Source organism: Martes martes (genome assembly GCF_963455335.1).
Source record: "Martes martes genome assembly, chromosome: X".
In the NCBI taxonomy this organism is placed as follows: Eukaryota; Metazoa; Chordata; class Mammalia; order Carnivora; family Mustelidae; genus Martes; species Martes martes.
The window spans coordinates 41929168-41954401 of NC_137897.1; the positions used below are offsets into that span (position 1 = coordinate 41929168).

General features: G+C 41.2%; 1 protein-coding gene across 1 annotated transcript in view; it reads right to left on the reverse strand.

Moving 5' to 3' along the window:
- Positions 1-1153, reverse strand: part of DGKK (diacylglycerol kinase kappa) — a gene marked incomplete at both ends in the record, with an annotated part of 164171 nt that extends 163018 nt beyond the window's left edge. Inside the window, one exon of the mRNA XM_080795697.1 lies at positions 527-1153. Coding sequence (XP_080651823.1) covers positions 527-1153 — 627 coding nt within the window. The remainder of the gene's footprint in view (positions 1-526) is intronic.
- Between the last annotated feature and the right edge of the window lie 24081 nt (positions 1154-25234).

The window sequence follows — 25234 nt, forward strand, 5'->3', positions numbered from 1 at the left end:
AGTTGCGTCCCCGCTGGTGACCCCCTCCCCAGTGTCAGGGAGGGGGCTAAGCTGACCGCTGCGGCTCCGCAGCTTGGGCCTCTGCGGCAGTGACCGTGGCTAAGAGGTGTGTCCCACGCCCCCAACCCCACCACTCAGTCCCATCCCCGTGTACCCAGGGCCAGCCCCAAATACTTCTCTAGGTCTCTTGCGCTCCCCGGGGACGTCTTCCTCCTCTTTTTCAAGATATAGGCGCTCACTGCACTGCCACTTCTCCCCATGGGGGAAACTGCTCCGACTCCCATCGCGTGCAGTCACCCTGTTTCTAGCCCCAACAGCCCACTCTCGCTTCCACATGTTGCTTCCCGCCTCCCAACCATTTCCCACTCCCCCGGGCTTCTCCATCCCCGCATCTCTCCGCGCATCTTTGCTACTCAGTGGCAGCCAAATGGGATGCTCTGGGTACCCAGAGTCCCAGGAGCTCAATAGCCATCCGTCCTCGTTTTGCTTCTTTCCCCCCGCACGCCCCAGGGGGTCTTTTTCATACCTTTATACTGGAGAACAGCACTGGTGTTCGGGGCGATGATGAGGTCTTTAGACCCTTCTCCGGAGCGACCACCGGACGATGCAATAGACGTGGTGCTGGGCTCGGCTCCGTACCGGACTTTGGAGCCGGCTCAGGACAGGACTCTATGGCTGGTTCTGGGGCTGGTTCTGGGACCGGCTTGGGGGCCGGTTCTGTGGCTGGTACTGGGGTCGGCTCAGAGGCCGGTTCTGTGGCTGGTTCTGTGGCTGGTTCTGTGGCTGGTTCCGGAGCCGGTTCGGGTGCCGGCTCCGTGGCTGGTTCTGAGATCGGTTCTTTGTCGAGTTCTGTGGCTGATTCTGGAGCCAGCCCTGGGGCCGGTTCTGTATCGGGTTCTGAGACCGTTTCTGTGTCGAATTCTGTGGCTGGTTCTGGGGTCGCCTTCGGACAGGGTTCTGGAGCAGGCTCTGGACCGAACTGTGGTGCCGGTTCTGGCAAAGGCGCGTGGAGCAGCGCAGGAGCCCGCGGCGGTGGCGGCGGCGGCGGCGGCTGCGGCGGCGGCCACGGCGGCGGTGGCTCTGGAGACTCCGCGGGCTGCTCTCCATCCTGAGGCGGGGCAGTGCCCTGGGCCGCGGCAGCTCCGCGGTCCATGGCCGCACACCGCCTCAGGTCTGGGCAGCTTGCGCCCCTGAGCTTGGAGGGCTAAAGTACCCTCGGGCGCCCCGCCCACTCCTGTTCGACGACCCCTTGCAGGGTGCCAAACTTTCCCCCGCCCCGCTCCATGGCTGGCTCCGCTCTGAGGTCTAACCTAGGGGCGCTCGGCGTCTCCCAGTGCTGGAACACGCCCCTCGGTGAGCGCACACCTCTTCGTAAGCAGCCACGGGCCCGATGGGCGGGAAGCAGAGGGGCTTGCGAACGCGGACTGGACAGAGGGCTTGATGACCTCCTAGCGACGTGCGGGAGGGAGGGGGGGAGACAAAAAAGGGGAGGGGGGAGTGGAGCGGCGGGGGGGGGCCTGTTGGAGCCCAGCCGTTTAACCCTTTGGTGACGTGAATTAAAAAAAAAAAAAGCCCAGAGGAGAACTTGAGGGTCTTTGCAACCCCCCAACCACTCAGCTGTGAGCTGCGGCTCCTAACAGCTTGCATCCTGTGTCTGCTCTCTCACCTCAGCAGCAGGTGAGCCTAGCCTCGGACGAACCTCCTGCCCCCATCTCCAAGCCTCTGTGGGCAAGTAATCCTCTTTTCTAACCCGGGGAAAGAAATTAAGCGGCATGGGGTTGGGGTATATGCGGTGCGCGCGCGCGCGAGCGCGCGCGTGTGTGTTCAGTCCTTAAGATTGAAGTACAATTTGCCCCCCGCCTCAGTTTTTGCATTTTTGAGCTTCGCCAGATCTGAGGGGTTTGCCGTTGGGTACAGGGCTTGGGGTGCTTCGGGAAAGGTGTGTAATGAGAAAGGGCTGGAGCCCTGGCTTTCCGCAGCCTGCAGATGTAGCCCCTAGAGCAAGGCAAGAGTTCCCCGGGAAGCGGCGGCTAGGCTGCGCGCTCAGGAGAGACCGCTGCCCTGGTCTCCGTGGTGATTCGGGAGTCTGCCTCGCTCGCCCTGGCCATGGGAGACCGCCTACTGCTTTTAGCTGGACTTCCCAGGCATCAGCAGGACTTTTTACAGAACTTGTTAATGTGTGTGTGTGTGTGTGTGTGTGTGTGTGTGTGTGTGTGTGTATCTTGTGTTGGGGGAAATTCACTGCACCACCCACACCTTTTTCACCTCCTGATACCTCAATAGCACTCTGACGTTAGGGATGGAAGATTCTCTTGAGAGGAGTTCAGCCGGTCCCTGCCGCAGCACTCTTCCCACCTCATCGAGAGACTTTAGATCTCTGGACTGTTAGTCACGTACACATACATACAGACCATCATCTCAGACCTAGACTTCAGACACCCATATACTGCAAAATTGCAATTAAAAATTGAGAAGACCACCCGTTAAGCCACCGCTGTGTGGGGGATGGGGGAAGTACCTATAAACCTAATTTGAAATATGACAAGTGAATTTATCTCTGATACACATAATACTGCAGTTGTGGATGGCATCCCTCCTTCTGCAGCCCCTCCTCTCACCCTCTCCTCCCAGACCATATCCTCCACTAATCCCTCTTCTTTTGACAAATGACACTGACCTACCCAGAATTTTCTAAAACCTGCCGCATTTTTGTGTTCCCTACACTACGTCCCAGCAGTAAATAATACAGCAGAAGACAGTCTCACCTAGCCCCCCAACTCCAAAGACCAGAATCTCTGATGAGATCTGCATTTCCCAGATCCTCACTGCTGCATCACAGCCTAAGCCCACCCTTCTGGAGAAGGGCTACAGTCTTTGGCAGTTACTAAGCTAGCGTCAGGACCACCCCTAATGTCTGGGGCTAGGAAAACCCAGGGGAGGTGAGCCCTGTCTATCAAGTCTCTCATTGATGGCAGGCTGCTTTCCAGTAAATCCACACAAAGGGTTCATCTTTTTTACCCTCCTTGGGCTTTTTCTACTCTCTTACATCCCACATGTAAGCAGCCAAGCTGCTTTTAACCCTGAGTTCAGGACTGAAACATGCAGATGTCAGATCTGACTAGCCAGTATGCCTATGCTTGGAGCTCACTTCTCAGGCTTTCAGGCTTTGGTGAAATCTCTGTCCTTAGCAGGGGCTAATATCTTACATATAAATCTTATTTTCACCAAACCCTAGCATATAATTAGAAGGGTTCAAGGTGGAGGAGTTACTGTTCAGGACGGCCTCTTGGGTTAGAGAGCAATAGGGTGGGGTCTGGCATAGATCGGGTGTCATCAAGCAGGACACCACCAGGGGACAAGTTGGAGCTATTGCTTCATGTATGTTCATTGATACTCTTGTCTATAATACTATACTTAATCACAAGGAGTCCGAAATTAATGATGTAAACTCTTGCTGCAAGGTCAGTTTGAGGGTGAATGCTAAAATAGTTGTTTGCGCATGATTTTTGCTCCATTAGGGTGGGTTATATACTGCCTGGATTTAATTATGATTAATTTAATTTTTAAGGCATTTCTCAGTACATCACAAGCTGCCTTATTGCTTTATGTTATAGTAAGGTTTGGCTTTGCTTTTTAGTCTCTCCTCAGCCCAACATTGAATACAGTGCTTTACATGGGACCACCGTGTGTGTGTGGTGGGGGGGGGTGAGGTTAGAATTCATTGGTGCGTGTCTTAGGGAGACACCGTTGCTATATCTTATCTATACCTTCCTGGACACCGTTGCTATATCTTATCTATACCTTCCTGTCCCCCATAGTCTGCTAGTCTCTTAACAGAGAAAGCTTTACTAAGATGCTTGTGTGTTTTCCTCAAAACATAATCTGGGCTGGAATTATAGTAGGGATTCAGAAGATGTCTGTTAAGTGGATGATTCATTGCAGGTTACCAGTTAAGGTGTCCTTTCTTCCCCTGCATTGCTTTTTAGCAGTATTTGATATTTCCAATGATTGATGATCTCTTAAGAGGCTCTTTTCTAATTGAACAATACTGATATAAAGGCCAAGAGCTGCATAAGAATAAGAACGATGACCATTTCCACAGAGGTTTGAGTGGAGTTGGTTCTGGATGTCCCAGGGCAGGCATGGTCCCTAATGTGGGACTTTAAGGCATATTATATAAGTTACCTAATTGGGCTAGAGGAAGGATAGACCAGAAGAATGGGTTCAAGAATGGGTTTTTTGAACACGTAATGTGCTACTTCATTCCCATGCCTCACATTTATCCTGATACCACCCAAAATAAAGCTCTTCCAAGCCTGCACATAGGTCCTTTGATTTCAGGCATGCTAGGAATTCTGGAGAGGTAAAGGAGAGAAAACTTGAGAAATGTGGCAAAATCAAAGCTTTTATTTCTCCTTTTTTCCCCATTTTTCTTTTCATTATTGAATGAGAGAGTGACACTGTAGAACTAGAGTGCAAGCCCTTTTTTCCTTGACCAACAGCTTCAATTTCCCTCCCCTTCCCCCTTTAGAGCAATTTGGGAAAGAAATAGGTGCCTCTCTTGAGGCTCAGCAGCTGCCAACCTCCCCCATTCCTGCCACCTCGGCAATATGCGAAGCCAAAATAGCAACCTTTATAATATTCTACCAAATAAAATAGAGACGGGATGAAGAACAGCATTTACAGAGAAGGTAGAGGATTCCGACAATTAATTTAGATGGGATTAACATGCAAACCTGTTATCCTTTGCTTGCTCTAGTCTCCTACGATTTAATTGGTACAGGAATGGGAGTTAAAAAGTTAATACCTTGCATTCATATAATGCCTTTTGAATTTTAAAGCACTTTCACATATATTATCTCACTTCAGCCTCACAAAAAATGTGTGAGGCAAAGCAAGTCTGGACTTCCATCCCACACTCCCACCCCCTAACCTTTTACAGATGAGGAAACACAAGTCCAGTGAGATTAAGTGATATGTCTTAGGTCACAAAGATAATTAATGTTGGAACGGACATTTAGAACTTGTGTCACTCAACTTCCAGCTGAGAGAGACCAGAGCTAGTGTTGAGTTGGGGGTTGCGAGACAGGGGCTGTGTAAATCCTCTCTAATGCAAAGTGAGAAGTCTGCCTTAACGCCCTTCTACTTCTCAAGCCTGTAAGAGGAGCAGTGATTCTTACATTTTTACTTCGAGGTTTCTCAGCTCTCATTCTCCCTCTCTCTCTGGATGGTAGTTAATGATCTGTAACCAAGTTCACTATAGGAGGTCCCTGTTTAAAGGAACTTTTTAAAAAAATTTATTTATTTATTTTAATAAACATATAATGTATTTTTATCCCCAGGGGTACAGGTCTGTGAATCGCCAGGTTTACATATTTCACAGCACTCATCATAGCACATACCCTCCCCAATGTCCATATCCCCACCACCCTCTCCCGTCCCCCCTCCCCCCAGCAGCTCTCAGTCTGTTTTTTGAGATTGAGTTAAAGGAACTTTTTGAATATGTATGTGATATAATAATCCACCCTGGGTGTACTCATTTTATTAGTTTTGTTTTTTATATTTTCTTAAAGGGAAGCACTCCACAGTGAAGATGTATTTCCTGCCCCTCTGAGGTATATACAGCATTTTTAGGTGCCATGGGGAAGGAGAAGAGGAGGCAGAAATATTAGACATAGTCCCTTCCCTCAAGAATTATTAGAACTTGGTGGTTGAGATAAACTAAATAGAGGTGAAAAACAATCCAAACACAGATGTTAGTTTATGATGATGACACCACATTGAACTTGTATGTGGGGAATGGGATTATGGGGACAAAGTGTAACAGTGTAGAAAGGAAATTGCAAAGGGAGTCAGGAAATCTGGTTTGAGATTAAGTTGCTACCACTAAATTCAAAGACCTTACACAAATCACTTAATATTCTTGGGCCTTAAGTTTTCTCATCTGAGAAATGTTGGGGGGGGGTAAAGTTGAACTTGATCAGCGAGTTTTAAAGTCTGTTTTAGCACAAAATATCAGTGATGCAGTGAGAGAATCAGGGAAAGCTTCGTAGAAGGGGGTATATCTTGAAGTGGGTCTTAAAGAATGCAGTTAATGTGGATCTGTAAAGAGGAAGTGAAAGACGTTACAGGCAAGGAAAGGAGCAAGAATTGCAAACTGGTAGTGAGAATATGCCAGGTTGATTGAGGTAAACAGATCATACCAAGGATTGATGAGAAGTAAGGTAAGAGCAGAGTAAGTGGTAAGAAGAAGGGGAAATGTAAAAGGCTTTGAATGCCAGACTGAAGGATTTGAAGATTTGATTTTAATGGTAATTGGGAGCCAATGAAGATTGTTTGAGTATGGGGATAACATAGTAGATCCAACCAGTGAGAAAATTATCCTTAATGGTATACTTGGTTCTAGAATCATCTACAAATCTACGTTGTCTCCCTTGAGCTAGTATCCAGCTAATCCAGGGTCATTTGTGAAATCATGATTCTTTCTTTATTTTTGCTGCAACCTCTAGTTTTGAGTTTGCATTGTCAGGACTGCTGGCCCAACCTGCTTAACCACCTGCCTATACATTTGGATTCAGTCCATAATGGGTCATTTGGCGCCCATGGACTCAACATGCTAACAGAATTCCTAATTTGAAATTCTAACTGATGATGAATGAACAGTGGAATGGAGGAGATGAGAGAAAGTTCTTAGGCAGGCTGGAGTGGGATGGTTGTAGACCTGAAAGCAGATTAAGAGATTGAGGACAATTTAGTGGGGGGGATAAGAAAATGGATCTTTGCAGAATCTTTGACTTACTATGGCTTAGATATGCAGGAAAGTTGTTGAGAAGCAGCCATCCAGTTCTGAACTGCCAAGGATCTAAACTGAACTCAGATTAATATGAGAAAACAGATTGCTATAAGGCCACAGAGAAAGAAGTGATAGAATGTGGTATGACAGGACACAGGTGTGTGGGAGGGGGTAGGGTAGGGTAGGGTAGGAGAGCATGTAGAGCTGATAGGATTCCTGAGGTGATGGTGTTTAGAAAGACTGAAAAAACTTTTGTCTTAGCACCCTCATGGTGTGATGTCAATAATGGAAGCAAGCAGACAACTGTAATACTCATTCTCAATATTTGAATGTGTGTGTGTGTGTGTGTGTGTGTGTGTGTGTGTGTGTGTGTCCTTTTTCAGAAGCACAAAATGATTATTTTAGTAAGAATTGTCCCCGCACAAAATTACTTTACCACTTCTCCAGTCTCCACAAACACTTCGTTCTGGCACTAACCTCAGGTAGGGTAGGGAGCAGGGGAATGATGCATGAGGGAGAAACAGGTAGGGGAAGGAAATTAAAAAAAAAAAAAAAGGTTGACAGGGAGAACTGCTGCAATGAAAAGAGTTAAGGTGGAAGGTAACTTTCCTTTCCCCCAAAGAAGCACCTACTGTGTTCTCAGATTCCCCCTTTTTCTTCCCCTGTTTCTCCACCTTTACTGAGATTTAGCTCTAGATCTACAATTCCTTGGCTCTGTGATAAGAGGGAATTTCAAGGAGGAGTCTTTACACAATTCAAGTGACTTGCAAAGACAGGTGTCATATCTCACTTGTATGGAGATTACAGCATTTCCAGGACCCCCTTGTTATCATTTACCTTTTAGTTTTAAGTCCCTATCCTCTAGTTGTAATCTTTGGGGTCACCGCCATTTCTGATAGGTCTTACTGCCTTTAACCACACTCTATATGCCAGAATGAGGCTGAATTCCCTATCCTTTTTCTCTCTCAGCTTCACAGGTCTCTGCAATAAAAAAAAGCCCTTTCCCAACTGGGCTTCAGAGCCTTAACATGACCCTAGAAGGAAGATTGCAGCTGTCTGACCATTGTTTCTACCCAAGATTTCTTGGGATTGTTTCATTCACTCATTCCACAGGTAATTATTGAACATCTACAATGTGCTAGGCCTTAGTTTGAATGCTGGGAATTCACCAGGAAATAGGACAGACACCATCTCTACTCAAATAGCATTTATGGGTAGGAGCTGGGAGAAATACAGACATTAAACAGACAAATGAATGCATAAACAAAATAATGTTTTAGATAATGATAAATGTGATGAAGAAAACAAAACAGGATGTTGTGATAGAAACTGCCTAGAGGACTACTTCGGTCAATATATTTACTCATCTGTTTAATCCTATAACATATCCAAAATAGTTTGCAATTACTTCATCAACACTACTATCAACAAACCTACTGCAGTTCAATATTTTTACCCCACCAACTTTTGTTTTGGAAAGTTTTCAATCTTACAGAAAATTTGCAAGAATAATACAGTGAACACATATATTCTTCATTAATATTAACTAATTGTTAACATTTTGCCACATTTGCTTGATATCTATAACTCTTCTCTCTTTCTTTCTATCTCTCTCTGGTTGAACCATTTGAAAGTTAGTTGTAGACAGCATGACACTCCACCCATAAACACTTTAGCATCACTCTCATAAGAATGAAAACATTCTTTTATATACACAATATAATTATCACACTCAGAAGTTTTAACAATGATACATTAATATTATCTAGTATATAATACATATTAAAATTTCTCCAATTGTCCCAATTATGCTCCATATAACTTTTTAAAAATATAGAGTGTAAAATCATAGATTGCATTTAGTTGTTCTTATCTCTTTAGTCTCCTTTAATCTAGAATAGTCCCCAGCTTCTATTTGTTTTTCTTGACGTTGACAATTTTAAAGTTTATGGGTGAGTTACTTTCAGAACTGTCCCCCAGTTTGCGTTTGTCTGATTGTGGAAGACATCTCTAAAGAGGCAGCTTTCAGCTGAGTCCTGAATGAAGAGAAGGATTCCACCACGTGAAGATCTGGGGAGAGTGATTCCAGGCAGAGAGGACAGCAAACACAAAGGCTGTGAGATGGGGAAAAGCTTGTTATGTTTGAGGAAGAGAAAGTAGACCAAAGTGGCTGGAACCTAGAGATGCAGGGGGCAGGGATAGGGGAGAAGTATGAGATGAAGTATAAATAGGCGGGATTCAGATTATGATGAGCCATATAAGTCATGGGAGAGTTAGGATTTGATTCTAATTACAGTGGTAATCCACTAGGAGTTTTAAGCTATTTGGTGACATGATCTGATTTAAATTTTCTTTTTAAAGCAGTTTTTATTTCTAATTTTTTTAACTTTTTATGCAGTTTAAAGAACCAAAGAGTTATTTGTAACAGCTGTCACCCACCCCATTATCAATTCACCAGAGGCAACTACTTTGAACTCTTTTAGCTAAATAGCGTGCTTATAAAGCTAATTTATAATTTTCAGAGTAAGTATTCTATGGGAGAGGAGTTTAGCACATTATCACCATTAGCCCCCATGTACACACAAACATAAACTTCCCATTTACCACTCTGCCAGTACAATTATGTTGTAATTTTGATTACATCAATATTCAGTGCTTATATCATTATTTTTATATTAGTATTATATTATGTGAAATCCTGTTCACAGTTGAGTTATAGCGTACTATGATTACTTTTCCTTTCTTGCATATCTGTGTTTTTTTTTCCTTTTTTTTCCACATTTTTTTTATTTTAATAAACATATAATGTATTTTTATCCCCAGGGGTACAGGTCTGTGAACCTCCAGGTTTACACATTTCACAGCACTCATCATAGCACATACCCTCCCCAATGTCCATTTCCCCACCACCCTCTCCCGTCCCCCCTCCCCCCAGCAACCCTCAGTCTGTTTTTTGAGATTGAGTCTTTTATGATTTGTCTCCCTCCCAATCCCATCTTTTCATTTTTTCTTTTCCTACCTCCCCCCAACCCCCCCCGCATTGCATCTCCACTTCCTCATATCAAAGAGATCATATGGTAGTTGTCTTTCTCCAATTGACTTATTTTGCTAAGCATGATACCCTCTAGTTCCATCCACGTCGTTGCAAATGGCAAGATTTCATGTCTTTTGATGGCTGCATAGTATTCCATTGTGTATATATACCACTTCTTCTTTATCCATTCATCTGTTGATGGACATCTAGGCTCTTTCCACAGTTTGGCTATTGTGGACATTGCTGCTATAAACATTCGGGTGCACGTGCCCCTTCGGAGCACCACGTTTGTATCTTTAGGATATATACCCAGTAGTGCAATTGCTGGGTCATAGGGTAGCTCTATTTTCAGTTTTTTGAGGAACCTCCACACTGTTTTCCAGAGTGGTTGCACCAGCTTGCATTCCCACCAGCAGTGTAGGAGGGTTCCCCTCTCTCTGCATCCTCGCCAGCATCGGTCATTTCTTGACTTGTTAATTTTAGCCATTCTGACTGGTGTGAGGTGGTATCTCATTGTGGTTTTGATTTGTATTTCCCTGATGCCGAGTGATGTGGAGCATTTTTTCATGTGTCTGTTGGCCATCTGGATGTCTTCTTTGCAGAAATGTCTGTTCATGTCCTCTGCCCATTTCTTGACTGGATTATTTGTTCTTTGGGTATTGAGTTTGTTAAGTTCTTTATAGATTCTGGATACTAGTCCTTTATCTGATATGTCATTTGCAAATATCCTCTCCCATTCTGTCAGTTGTCTTTTGGTTTTGTTAACTGTTTTTTTTTTGCTGTGCAAAAGCTTTTGATCTTGATGAAATCCCAATAGTTCATTTTTGCCCTTGCTTCTGTTGCCTTTGGCGATGTTCCTAGGAAGAAGTTGCTGCGGTTGAGGTCAAAGAGGTTGCTGCCTGCATTCTCCTCAAGGATTTTGATAGATTCCTTTCTCACATTGAGGTCCTTCATCCATTTTGAGTCTATTTTCATGTGTGGTGTAAGAAAATAGTCCAATTTCATTTTTCTGCATGTGGCTGTCCAATTTTCCCAGCACCATTTGTTGAAGAGGCTGTCTTTTTTCCATTGGATATTCTTTTCTGCTTTGTCGAAGATTAGTTGACCATAGAGTTGAGGGTCTATTTCTGGGCTCTCTATTCTGTTCCATTGATCTATATGTCTGTTTTTGTGCCAGTACCATACTGTCTTGATGATGACAGCTTTGTAATAGAGTTTGAAGTCTGGAATTGTGATGCCACCGACTTTGGCTTTCTTTTTCAATATTCCTCTGGCTATTCAAGGTCTTTTCTGGTTCCATATGAATTTTAGGATTATTTGTTCTATTTCTTTAAAAAAATGGATGGGATTTTGATAGGGATTGCATTAAATGTGTAGATTGCTTTAGGTAGAATAGACATTTTCACAATATTTGTTCTTCCAATCCATGAGCATGGAATATTTTTCCATTTCTTTGTGTCTTCCTCAATTTCTTTCATGAGGACTTTATAGTTTTCTGAGTATAGATTCTTTGCCTCTTTGGTTAGATTTATTCCTAGGTATCTTATGGTTTTGGGTGCGATTGTAAATGGGACTGACTCCTCAATTTCTCTTTCTTCTGTCTTGTTGTTAGTGTAAAGAAATGCGACTGATTTCTGTGCATTGACTTTATATCCTGACACTTTACTGAATTCCTGTATAAGTTCTAGCAGTTTTGGAGTGGAGCCTTTTGGGTTTTCCACATATAGTATCATATCATCTGCAAAGAGTGATAGTTTGACTTCTTCTTTGCCAATTTGGATGCCTTTAATTTCTGTTTGTTGTCTGATTGCTGAGGGTAGGGCTTCTAGTACTATGTTGAACAGCAGTGGTGATAACGGACATCCCTGCCGTGTTCCTGACCTTAGCGGAAAAGCTTTCAGTTTTTCTCCATTGAGAATGATATTTGCGGTGGGTTTTTCATAGATGGCTTTGATAATATTGAGGTATGTGCCTTCTATCCCTACACTTTGAAGAGTTTTAATCAGGAAGGGATGCTGAACTTTGTCAAATGCTTTTTTAGCATCTATTGAGAGTATCATATGGTTCTTACTCTTTCTTTTATTAATGTATTGTATCACATTGATGGATTTGCGGATGTTGAACCAACCTTGCAGCCCTGGAATAAATCCCACTTGGTCATGGTGGATAATCCTTTGAATGTACTGTTGGATCCTATTGGCCAGTATTTTGGTGAGAATTTTCGCATCTGTGTTCATCGAGGATATTGGTCTGTAATTCTCTTTTTTGGTGGGATCCTTGTCTGGTTTTGGGATCAAGGTGATGCTGGCCTCATAGAATGAGTTTGGAAGTTTTCCTTCCATTTCTATTTTTTGGAACAGTTTCAGGAGAATAGGAATTAATTCTTCTTTAAATGTTTGGTAGAATTCCCCTGGGAAGCCGTCTGGTCCTGGACTTTTGTTTGTTTGGAGATTTTTGATGACTGTTTCAATCTCCTTACTGGTTATGGGTCTGTTCAGGTTATCTATTTCTTCCTGGTTCAGTTGTGGTAGTTTATATGTCTCTAGGAATGCATCCATTTCTTCCAGATTGTCAAATTTGTTGGTGTAGAGTTGCTCGTAGTATGTTCTTATAATTGTTTGTATTTCTTTGGTGTTGGTTGTGATCTCTCCTCTTTCATTCATGATTTTATTTATTTGCATCCTTTCTCTTTTCTTTTTGATAAGTCTGGCCAGGGGTTTGTCAATCTTATTAATTCTTTCAAAGAACCAGCTCCTAGTTTTGTTGATTTGTTCTATTGTTTTTTTAGTTTCTATTTCATTGATTTCTGCTCTGATCTTTATGATTTCTCTTCTCCTGCTGGGTTTAGGCTTTCTTTGTTGTTCTCTCTCCAGCTCCTTTAGGTGTAGGGTTAGGTTGTGTATTTGAGACCTTTCTTGTTTCTTGAGAAAGACTTGCACTGCTATATATTTTCCTCTCAGGACTGCCTTTGTTGTGTCCCACAGATTTTGAACTGTTGTGTTTTCATTATCATTTGTTTCCATGATTTTTTTCAATTCTTCTTTAATTTCCTGGTTGACCCATTCATTTTTTAGAAGGATGCTGTTAGGTCTCCATGTATTTGCGTTCTTTCCAAATTTCCTCTTGTGATTGAGCTCTAGCTTCACAGCATTGTGGTCTGAAAATATTCAAGGAATGATCTCAATCTTTTGGTACCGATTGAGACCTGATTTATGACCCAGGATGTGGTCTATTCTGGAGAATGTTCCATGTGCACTAGAGAAGAATGTATATTCTGTTGCTTTGGGATGGAATGTTCTGAAGATATCTGTGATGTCCATCTGGTCCAGTATGTCATTTAAGGCCTTTATTTCCTTGTTGATCTTTTGCTTAGATGATCTGTCCATTTCAGTGAGGGGAGTGTTAAAGTCCCCTGCTATTATTGTATTACTGTCAATGTATTTCTTTGTTTTTGTTATTAATTGGTTTATATAGTTGGCTGTTCCCATGTTAGGGGCATAGATATTTAAGATTGTTTGGTCTTCTTGTTGGACAGACCCTTTGAGTATGATATAGTGTCCTTCCTTATCTCTTATTATAGTCTTTGGCTTAAAATCTAATTGATCTGATATAAGGATTGCCACCCCAGCTTTCTTCTGATGTCCATTAGCATGGTACATTGTTTTCCACCCCCTCACTTTAAATCTGGAGGTGTCTTCGGGTCTAAAATGAGTTTCTTGTAGGCAGCATATTGATGGGTTTTGTTTTTTTATCCATTCTGATACCCTGTGTCTTTTGATTGGGGCATTTAGCCCATTAACATTCAGGGGCACATCTGTGTTTTTAATGGAACTGATAATTGTCTTATTTATTCAATTTCTTATTTTTCTACATACTTAACATTACTTCATCTATAACCTGTTCCCCAACCAATTCTTCTCTCAGTGTGTGAAGATTGATATCATTGAGAGCATTGGCTCCTTCTGTCAAATATGTCTTCTGGGAGACATCCTTCTGAATTGCTTTGGCATGGCCTAATTGTTCTTTAGATCTGTGGCACTGCTCTTATCCTGACCATATCTCTAATAATTTTGAAGACATTACTTCATTGTCTTTTGGCTCCTAACTTTGGAGAAGACAGAAACTATTTTGATTCATGATCCTTGTAAGTTACCTTTTTAATTTTTGTTCTTTAGAAGTTGTTAGGTTCTTTGTTTTGCCCTTATGAGTGCAGTGTCACATTGACATATCTTGGTGCACATCTATTTTCTTCCATTGTACTGGGCATTCTGTGGGCTCTTTGAATTTTAGGACTGTCTTTTAATCCTGGGAAGTTTTCTTGAATTATTTATTTCATCTTATTCTCTTCAGGTTTTTTTTTTTTTTTTTTTACCTTCCCCCCGCCCAGGTTTATGCTAACTGGTTAAGGTCATAGTTCCCATAGTTCCCAAAAAGATTGCCCTCATTTCAGATGCCAGTCACAAATTCAGAGGTCTCCAAGACACTCACATTTCTTTCCTACTGACTATAAATTCAGAAGTTCCCATGACTCCCTCAGGTTTGATTAGTCTCTAGAACAATAGATAGAACTCAGGAAGGTGGATACTTCTTATTACATTTTGATTACAAAGGATGCAAATGAAGTCTAGCCTAGCCAAAAGAAGTGATCTGTAGAGTGAGTTCTAGGAGGTTATCAAATATGGAGCTTCCAAGTCTACATGCCCCCACCCCACCAGTCGAGTCAGGGTGCTCTTTCCTGGCACATCAGTGTACTCACCAGCCAGGAAGCTCACCTGAGCCTTGGTGTCCAGAGATTTCTTTTTGTATATGTGTGGCTTTATTATTAGACACAATCGAATCATTAACCATGTGACTGAACTCAATCTCCAACTCCCTCCTTCTCCTCAGAGATCAAGTCGAGCTGATACCAACTGGCTCAAAGCCCTAACACTCATGGTTAGTCTTTTTAGTCTTTCCAGAATGGTCAGCCTCTACCCTGAAACTACCTAGGGTCCCACCATAAATCACCTTATTAGTATAAATTCAAACATGGTTCAAGGGGCCTATCATGGATAACAAAGACAATCCTATCACTCAAGAAATTCCAAGGGTATAGAAGCTCCATCCCAAGAACCTGGGATAAAGACCATACAAATTCCTCATTATACAACTCTTTCTGATAAGAATTTCAAAGAATTTTAAATAGTAATTTTGTCTTCTCTCAGTATAAAAAAATAAAATAAAAAATAAAAAATATCACCTTGTTCTTGTTTAGTGGATGCAATATCTTTCCTAATCTCTTTGATATTAATGGTTATTTTTCATCTCTCTCTTTTTTAAGTTTTTGGTTTGTTTGTTTAGATTTCTATCTTTGATATCAGAGGCTTTCCTCAGATATGTCATCATCCTTGGCTATCTGCTCATGTTTATAAGTAGGTTCCTTAAAAGCTGATTAGAAAATCAGAATGCTTAGTAAGACTTGTAGACTATAAGTGCACGGGATTTCTATTGCTGTGTAACAAATTACCACCAAGTTTGTGACTTAAAACAACACACATCGATTATCTCATAGTTTCTATGCATCCGGAATTCAAGCTTGGCATAGCTGGGCCTTCTGCACAGGATGAATCAGTGTTGTTTAGGATGCATTCTTATCTGGAAATCTGACTGGGGAATAATTTTCTTCCAAGCCCATTCAGTTTTTTGGCAGGATTTATTTTTTTGTGGCCATATGATTGAGGGCCCTGGCTTTTTGTTAGCTGTTGGCTAGAGGCCACCCACTGTTCCTTAAAGGTACTGGCAATTCCTTGCCATGTGGGATTCTTCAGCATGGCTTCTTGTTTCATCAAGCCCACAAGAAGAGACCCTGGCTCCAGTCTGCTAGGGCAGAACCTTATATAATGTAACTTAATCATGGGAGTATATCCCATTATCTTTGCCATATTCTGTTGGTTAAAAGCAAGTCACAGGTCCCAACAACATTCCAGGGGAGAGAATTACATGAAGGAATGAACACCAGGAAGTGTAACCTGTTGAGGATCACTTTGGAGTTTATCAGCTACAAAGGGGCTTTACTATAAGATGATCTGGTTGGCTTTTTTCTTTGAACAACCCTTTATACAAGTATCTTTAAGTATTTCTTTTTTTTTATATTCCCAAAGAAGAATATTCTAATACCCTGCTTGGAGGCTGTAAGTCTGATTGCCAGAATTCTGAGAACCAAGAGGCTAGGAGTCTCAACAATCAATATGTAAACTTCTCAATTCTTCTGTTTTTCATATAGTACCTCTGCCTCAACTGTGTTCAATGTTTCCCCAATCCAGAAACCTTTCTTTTTACTCTCTGCAGAGAATAAAACTCACATATTCTGGTGGGAGGATGGCAGAAACAATCATCCAATAGTGTGAAATTATAGATGGGATATCAAGATCTAACTGGTTAATAAAATTTTGAGCATATTCTCTTTTTCAGCCTCAATTTCACCCCCAATTCCAGAAGTACTGGCACCAACAATTGCTGAACTTTTGGAAGTTCTTTGTTGTGAATTGTTTTGCTTATTAATTTTTCCCACTGCCAGTTTTGTATTCAATTTCCTCAGGTCTGCTAAGTCAGTTACCCTTGTATTTCTACTTTCTAGCTTCAAAAGTTGTATTGTTATCATCATCTCTCTTGGAATGATCATTTTAGTGAGGTCTGCCAAAGGAGTGGAGATGAATGCATGTGTTTAAACTGTCATGGTCAATAGGATGTCATAATTTACATGTTAAAAAGATTATGCTGACCCTTTTGTGAAGAATAGACCATTGGGGAGGGATAAGAGAAGTTGGGAGAACAGTTAGATAGCCAGTCAATGGATATTTAAGAGAAGAAATAAATAGAGCTTGGTGGTGGATTGAGAGTGAGGGGCAGAGAGAGAGGGAGATGTCACTGATGACTCCTAAGTTCGTGTAGTGGGATGGATGGTGCATTTCATTGATCTCTTGATTCACTGTTTTTCAGGTTATTGTCCAGGACTGCTATCAACTCACTTGTCTCCCTTCATTGCAATTGCTATTGTGACAAAACCAACTCAGGGAAAACCAACCATTAACAGGAACAGTTACCATAACAAGGAAACCCTAATTTAACCACCATCAACAGCAACAACAGCAATTATAATGACAGCTTCCATTTATGGATTGAGTACTATAAGCCAGGGTCCATGCTAAACACTTTCCATATATTATTTCATTTAATTTTCCCAACAGCCTTGTGAAGTAGATACTCATTTGTAGTTCATCAATATTGAATCCTCCAAGTGAATACTTTCCAAATCAATCAAGTTCTGGGGAGGATAGTTTCCCTACAAATTGTGTCAGGGTCTCTAGAAATGACAGAAGGGCACATTACATCAGCCATTGCTATTCCCCCTCATTTGCTTTCCACTCCAAACCTGCAGTAGGAGGCATCTGCTTTTTATCAATACTACCTCCACCTCCTATTAACCATTTCTTCCCATCTTTACCTGATAATATTGCTTCCTTTCAAAATCCTCCCTTGTGCTTGCATTCTTTCCCAAGAATACTGACTTTTCTTCCAACTGCAGCATGGAACTGCAGCCTTATTCTACTTCTTCATAGGGGAAATGGAAACTTGGACTGGAAATGAGGAGAACTTTGTCCAGTCTGCAAACTTCTTTGAAATTTCAGGAATAAAAGGCATAAAGCTGGAAATGTCTTGAATTGTTCACATGAACATAGCCTTGAGGAAAACAAACAAGAGGAGCAGGAAGAAGTGCTCCAATGCAATTTGAAACTTCTCTTGAGCTTCTTGAAGAATAGAAGGGTTAGGGGAACTGGGAACAGATACAGATAGTATACACTAAATTAACTCACCACTAATAACTTGGAGTTGCTACCTTTAAGGAGAATCCCAGGAGGGTGTCTTAGTCACCTTGGGTTGCCATAACAAAGTGCCACAGACTGGGTGGCTTAAACAATATAAATTTATTTCTCATAGTTCTGGAGGCTAAAAATCTGAGATCAGGATGGTTGGGTTCTGTAACAGTGCTCTTCCTGACTTGCAGATGGCTGCCTTCCTACTGTGTCCTCATACAATGAAGAGAGTCAAAGAGCAAGATTTCTGGTGTCTCTTTTTTTATGGCCATTAGTCCCATCATGAGGGTGGTGCCCTCATGACTTCATCTAAACCTAATGATCTCTGAGAGGCCCACTTCTAAATACCATCACATTGCGGTTTAGGGTTTCAACATATGAATTTTGGTGACACACAGTTCAGTCCACAACAGAGAATCAAACTGCACTGCCAGGTGCTTATTGAACATTTTCCCTAGTACTAACTAATCTGGTGAGAACATAGGGCATTGACAACAAAGTTGGTCAGCAAACCTCGGTGAAAAATTTTTGAATGTCCATGTTTTCCTTGGTACCATCAGCTATGGCAGTGCCTGTAGAGCTGACTCACTTTTTGCCTTTAACCACTTTCTTTCTACTGAGTTCGGGTTGGATTTTCACTCCTGCTCTGTAAATCTCTTTCTTCTGTGCTATATTAAGCTTCATCAAGACACACTCTGGTATGATGATAAAAGAGGTGACTAGATTGACTACATACTGAAATATCATAGACTTTCCTCCCTTGGTAAAGGTTCTCTTTTGTGTGACAAGTAAAGGTGGGTGAGCGTAAGTCAGAGGATAGAGTTCTTAAAAGAGGTTTGACTTCTTTGGAGAAAAGAGTGACGAGGAAAGATTTTGTAGTCTTGACGACATCACACGTGTGCTCTCTCTCTTCCATGGAAACCAAAATGTGTGAATGAGACTGAAGAAGTCAGCTAATCCTCACTCCCTCCCTCCACTCCCACTTCCATCACTAGCCTAAGGGTTAGTGTTTTTCTTCTTCAGTTCCAAGAAGGAATGTACTTAAGAATAGAAAAGGATATTACAGTTCCATAACTAAGTAAATTAGTTTCTTGGTTATTGTAGCTCTGATTGCTGCTATAGAATCTTTCATTATTGCCTTAGGCACCTTTAGAATAGAATTCATGCAGTCATTAACTGTGAACCCAGATGCTTAGAATCCAAGTAATCCATGAGTCTCAATACATGCATGTAACTCTGTGGATATTTTTTTGCTTTATTATGATTTTATTGGTTTAGTGCCTTTCTAGGCAGCCAACCATATTTATCATTTCACCAAATTGCTATTGATTATCTACTATGTGCCAGGCACTGTAGTAGGTATGAAGGTATAAAAACACATAAGATACCATTTTCTGCTTTTATTTCATTTATAGCTCTACACACAGATCTATCTTCAAGACAAAGGTGCACACAAATTATTGAAATACAGAATAACAAATGAGATGATTAGATGCCTGGACAAAATGCAAACTCAGAAGAGGCATAGTCTCCCCTCGCTCCAGGGGAACAAAGGAAGTGTTCATAAAGGAGGTGACATTTGAGTTATGTTTCAAAAATGGGGAAGAAGGGAAGAGTCATTTCAGGCATGAGGAAGATCATTTGCAAAGTCACAGAAATCTACAGGGCTTAGAGTGTTCAGGGATCTGTAAGAAGTTCAGTTTGACTGAAACAATGTCAGATGATCTTGCTAGAAAAGGAAATTAGAGTGACTGTGAAGGACCTCCCTATGCCATAGTAAAGCATTTGGATTTAGCACTGAATATTTTGGGGGCAGAAGCATGATATAGTACTGGAAATTTACAAAGTTCACTCCAACAGCTACATGGAGGGCAGTTTGGAAGGAGGCAAGAATGGATGCTGGGAGACCAATTAGAAAGACTGTTGCAAAAAATCCAAGTGAGAGGTGATAAGGGTAAGAACAAAGCCAGTGACAGTGGAAATAATGAGGAGGGAATATGATCAAGAGGCAATTCCAAGAAATGTTATAATAGTATTTTGTGGATACACATGTGTATACACATTCAATTGAATGTGTATACCAGAGAGAAGGAAAATTTTTTGTGGCTCCCAGATTTCTAGTTTAGAAGACTTTATAAATGATGGTGTCATTAATGGAGAGTAGTTGAAGAGATTCAGTAGATAGTTGAATATATGGGTCTAGGGTGGAGGAGAAATGTGTAGGTTGGAGATAAAAACATGTATCATCAATGAGGTAGTTGAAGCTAAGGGAGTGAAGAAGATTTCTTTGGGAGAGTTTGCAAAATATGGAAAGGGCATTATGAATGAGAGTTCTAGAAACAGCAACATTTAAAAAATAAGCACAGGAAGAAAAGTTGTTGGAAGAGGAGAAAGAATAATCAGAGAGCTAGGAGGAAAACCTGAAGAGATGGATGGTGTGGTCCACAGTGTCAAATACTACACAGACGTCAAGAGAGATGATGACAGGAGCAGGGCCTACTTGATCCCATACTTGGGATATTGATGACCTCAAAGAGAACATACTCAGTAGAACGGTGCCAGAAGAATCTTAGGCCAAATGGGCTGAGACACAAATAACAGGGAAGGAAGTGGACACTAAGTGCAGATTGCCCCCCTTTTTTACTTTGAAATACAAATTCAGAAATATCCCAATAACAATGAACCTTGCCTTGAAGGTCTCTTGTACACCAAGGTACATAGCCAGAAAGATTAGGGACAGATGCTTTTTTAAAAAATCCATATCTAATATTTAGTATTTTTCATATTTACTATTTTATATAATATATATATATATATATATATATATATATATATATATATATATGAGGGTATGTTGTTTTTGATAGGGTGAGCAGCCGATTATGGTTTTGGAGATCCTTTCTGGAGAGTAAGGCTCACAGACCTTACTGACCTTTTGGTTCTGGAAAAGCTCCTATCTACCTCAAAGCAGCCCCATCCTCAGCCCAGAGGGAATGTTATTGTGTAGTGCATGAAGCACTCCTAGAAACATCTGAATTTACACATGCTGGAAGCCCTCCTCTTTCTGTGTACCTTTAGTGAACATAAAGACATTCCTGCAAATCAAGCCTGGGGAGCCCTGCTGAGTCCATCAGAGATCCCCAAGGCAGTTATGAAGACTAAATTATGGAGTCACCACTTCAGAGAGTGGTACTCAATCCTTTTATCACTGTAGCACACCTGGGAGGGGGTGGTTTCTGACTTTCACTATTAGTAACAGTAACTCATTGATAGTGAGCCAAGGAGTAAGATAATAATGATGGACCACTTTTATTAAATAGCCACTGTCCTCAACATTTTACATCAGCAAAGTAAATTATTACATACTCAAGATACAGGTGTAGAAACTATGTCAAAGAAGTTGAGTGACTTGCCCTGACAGATTACTGTTTTAAGAAGTGTAGTAGTGAAGGAAGAGAGAAAGTGAAAGGAACAAGTACAGAGAAGGCAGGTTTAATTTTTTTAAGTATTTTTTTAAAGATATTATTTATTTATTTGACAGAGAGAGAGATCAAGTAGGCAGAGAGGCAGGCAGAGAGAGAGGGGGAAGCAGGCTCCCTGCTGAGCAGAGAGCCCGACGCGGGGCTCGATCCCAGGACCCTGGGATCATGACCTGAGCTGAAGGCAGAGGCTTAATCCACTGAGCCACCCAGGCGCCCCAAGGCAGGTTTAATTTGCCATTCAACTGAATTCTTATCTGAACCCAGTTCTGAAGAAGATATAGGCTGTGTGCCTGGCCCAGGGTTGGGGAAACACTGGGTAAGAGATGAAAATGATAGGTTCCCTAACACTGAGTTGCTTATGGGTTGTTTGATGAGGCAAGAAACAAACACATAGAAAAGCAAATAATAGGTGATGTTTTAAAGTTGGACTGTAAGACAGTTGTTTGGACCTTGGAGTGCATGTTATATCAGGAACTTGCTAAAGATGGATACTTTTATAGATGCATCCATAAATCCAATTTGTTCCATGGCATAGCTGAAATTGTATAATTGTTACAAAAATTCATGTGAGCAATACTGTTGTACTAATAATCAAATAAATTTAACTATAAAGTTGAATAAGATAAGTTTTAGTGCTGGTACTTTGAAACGCTGGTTTAATTATGAGTGGGATAAAGTAAGATGAGGGCTTTTGCAGAGATTCTGAATAGGACTTTTGGTACTTTCAAGGACTTTAAAGGATGCTGCACAGGTTTTTTTTTTTTTTTATCATGTCTAATTTCACTTTAAAGCATATGGCTCTTCATTCTTTAATTTGGTTGCATCAGCACTGCTCTTAACACTCATCAACTGTAATTAGAGCTTTTGGTTGAAACACAAGTGGAACAAAGAAGAAAATGTTCAGGGCCACCATAGATTCCTGGCTGCCTAGTAGTGGTAATTTTTTCATCTTTTAAACATTTGGCCCTTAGTTTCCATCCACTGAATTTTCTCAATCCAAGGATCTACTTGCACATCTGCCCCAATTTCTGCTTTCATTCCCGCCCCCCTTCTCCAGACTGCCTCATTCTCTCCTTTCATTTCTCCATTCATTTCCTTTTATCACTTCTGGGGTGCTTCTACCCATTTTGATATCTAGCTTCTGATATCTTTTGTGAAAATTCCCAAGAGCTGCCCAACGTGACCACAAGATCTTTGCTGCTCCCACGTTTCTCCTTTTTTTTTTTTTAAGGAGACCCCAACCCCAGCATGGAGCCCAATGCTGGGCTTGAACTCATGACCCTGAGATCAAGACCTGAGCTGAGATCAAGAGTTAGTTGCTTAACCAACTGAGTCACCGGGGACCCCCTCCCACTTTTCTTGAAGTAGCAACAGTTATAACTTCCCATCTGTACCCATTTTGACCCAAATTTAAGCAACAGAAATGAGGGAGTCTATCTGGGTCAGTGGAAGAAAGCCAGAAGAGAAAGAGCTATTGGGCTTGAGTTATGAGAATATTTATTTTTAAAATCCCAGAAGAAGAAATATGAGTGGTGGAAGAGAGACAAAAAGGAGGGGAGCACAGTATTCCTAAGTGGGAAAGAAGAAGGTGTATGATAGATATCAGAGAGATGATGTCCTGAGGCAGGGAGGTGGCATAATTCTACAGGGAGGTCTTGATGGGGCAGGCAAAATTGTTTTAAAGGTTAAAGAGACAGTATCCATGAACCACATGAGGAAGTAAAAGTGCTAAAGGAATTTGTGGACTTGGTGATTCCAGTGAGATCAAATGATCACAGATAGTTTCACAGAAGAGAAAGGGTATAATCTTGGTCTTAAGGGATGAGTAGGACTCAAATAAATAAAGAAGGGGACTAAGCAAAAGCAGCATTGTGAATATATGAAGTAAATTCAGATTTAAGAGAAGGTACTTCCAACTGAAATGCAGTTTCTTTGGGGAAGTAACTAATGGTAAGGTTAGAAAGGTAGAATGGGACTCAACTGTGACCTTAAGTGTCAGGTCAAGGAGTTTATATTTTATCTGATGTGGAACAAGGAGCTAGTGATCATTTCTTAAGCAAGAATAGTGATATGATTAAAGTGGATGTTTATGAAGCTTAGATCAGCTGGTTGTGAGGCTAGATTAGAGTGTGTAGAGGATTGATGCAGTGAGACCAGATAGGAGGTTGGGGCCCTGGACTAGGTTGATATTAACATGGGGTGGCAAAGGGAGAAATGCAAGAGATATTACCAAGTAAAAAGTAACTTTGTAATTAATTGAATGAGAAGGAGGGCCAAAAAATGGGAGTGGTGAACGATGACCATGAGGTCTGAGTTAGAGCAAATGATAAATTGTAAGGAAGGAATTTATTATAGGAAAACAACTCTACATGTACAGAAGTCATTCACTGCAGCATTGTTTGAAATAGTAAAAATCTGAGAACAACCTAAAGGTCTGTATTAGTCAGGCTAAGCAATGATAGATGTAATAAACAATCCTAAAGTCTTAGTGACTTAACACCATAATGATATATTGCCTGCTAACATGGCATCTCTCTCCTCACTTAGATCATCCTCACAGTTATTCAGAGATCCTGTTTCTCCCATCTTGTAATACCACCATCTTTCACATATGGCCCACATGGTCACAATAGAAGGGAGAGAGAGCAGAGGAGTTTGTTGTAGATTTTAGTGCCAGGCCTAAAAATAGAATGTGTATTTCCATTCACATTCCATTGGCCAGGTCTAGTCATGTTGCCCACCTGTGACATTTTGTGTGCCCAGGAGGGTAATAGAATGGTTTCCTGAACACAGCAGTGTCTGTGACACAAGGTTCATTATTAATAGGAAATGGCTAAATAAACTATGGATGTCTTTTCTGTGGAATACTATTCGGCACTTAAAAAAGAATGAAATATATCTATGTGGAAAGATCTACCAAATATTTTGTTGATTGCAAAGAACAATTTGAGAATAATACATTATAATATAACACTGAGATTTTAAAAAAAAGAACAAAACAGTGCCCTGTGTTTTCTATAGTGACATATTCTGTATGTATGCAAATGTGTAGGAAAAGATCTAGAATGATACTCAAACCCAAACTATCAATGTTATTTCTGAGGAGGAGAGGAATGGACCTTGATTGCTGATAGTATACAAAATGGACTTTATTTGTAACTTTAAAAACTTTTACAAAGAAAATGAATTTATGTATTATGTGTATGATTAAAAATATGTATAAAAGACATATTTGGAAACATGTAGGTTTGTTTTTTTGTCCCCCAAAAGGATTTCAGGTATGAGTTTAGTTTTTAACTTGTTGAGTTTAAAGAATATCCAGGTTGCTGGTGGTGGCTGGAATCTAGCAGGCACCTAAGATATAGGTTTGGAGCTCTGGGAAGAAGCTGGGGTTAGAGATGCTGATTTGAATAAACTTTATTTGAATAGAGATGAATACTGAAGTTGTGATAGTGTAAAAAATCTTGGGGCATTGGGCCATGGTAAGAGGAGACACTTGGGGCAGAATGTAAATCAATGCAAATCAATGCACTGCTTCCTTCATCAAGAAAGCTTTGTTACCAAAAAAATGCCAGTTGTGCTATGTGCTTAGTGATGTGAGTGATTTACATTCTGAATAAGCTTCTTATCTCATTGTGGACCGGTAACTAGTGCTGATTGGCACTGGTACATGGACTATAGTTAGAGTAGCAGTGATCTATGAAAGAGAATCTAGAGATACAAGGGATTTCAGTCGTGAATCTTAGGATGTGACCACATTTGGAAGAGAGAGGAAGAAAAAAGAAAGGAGTAAGAAGATACTACACTAATGCATAGTGACAGAAACATTTAAGAATGGAAGGAGAGTGGTCAACAGTGTCAAATGCCACAAAGAGATAAAGAATGAAAGCCTTTGGAATTGACTGTGTGAGTGTGTGAGTGTGTGAGTGTGTGTGTGTGTGTGTGTGTGTGTGTGTGTACATGCATATGCATGCGTGCACACATATGGTTGCTTATGTTTGGGAAGATGTACCATGTTATTGAGTACTTATTCTGTGTCAGGAACTATGCCAATTCTCTACTGTGCCAATAC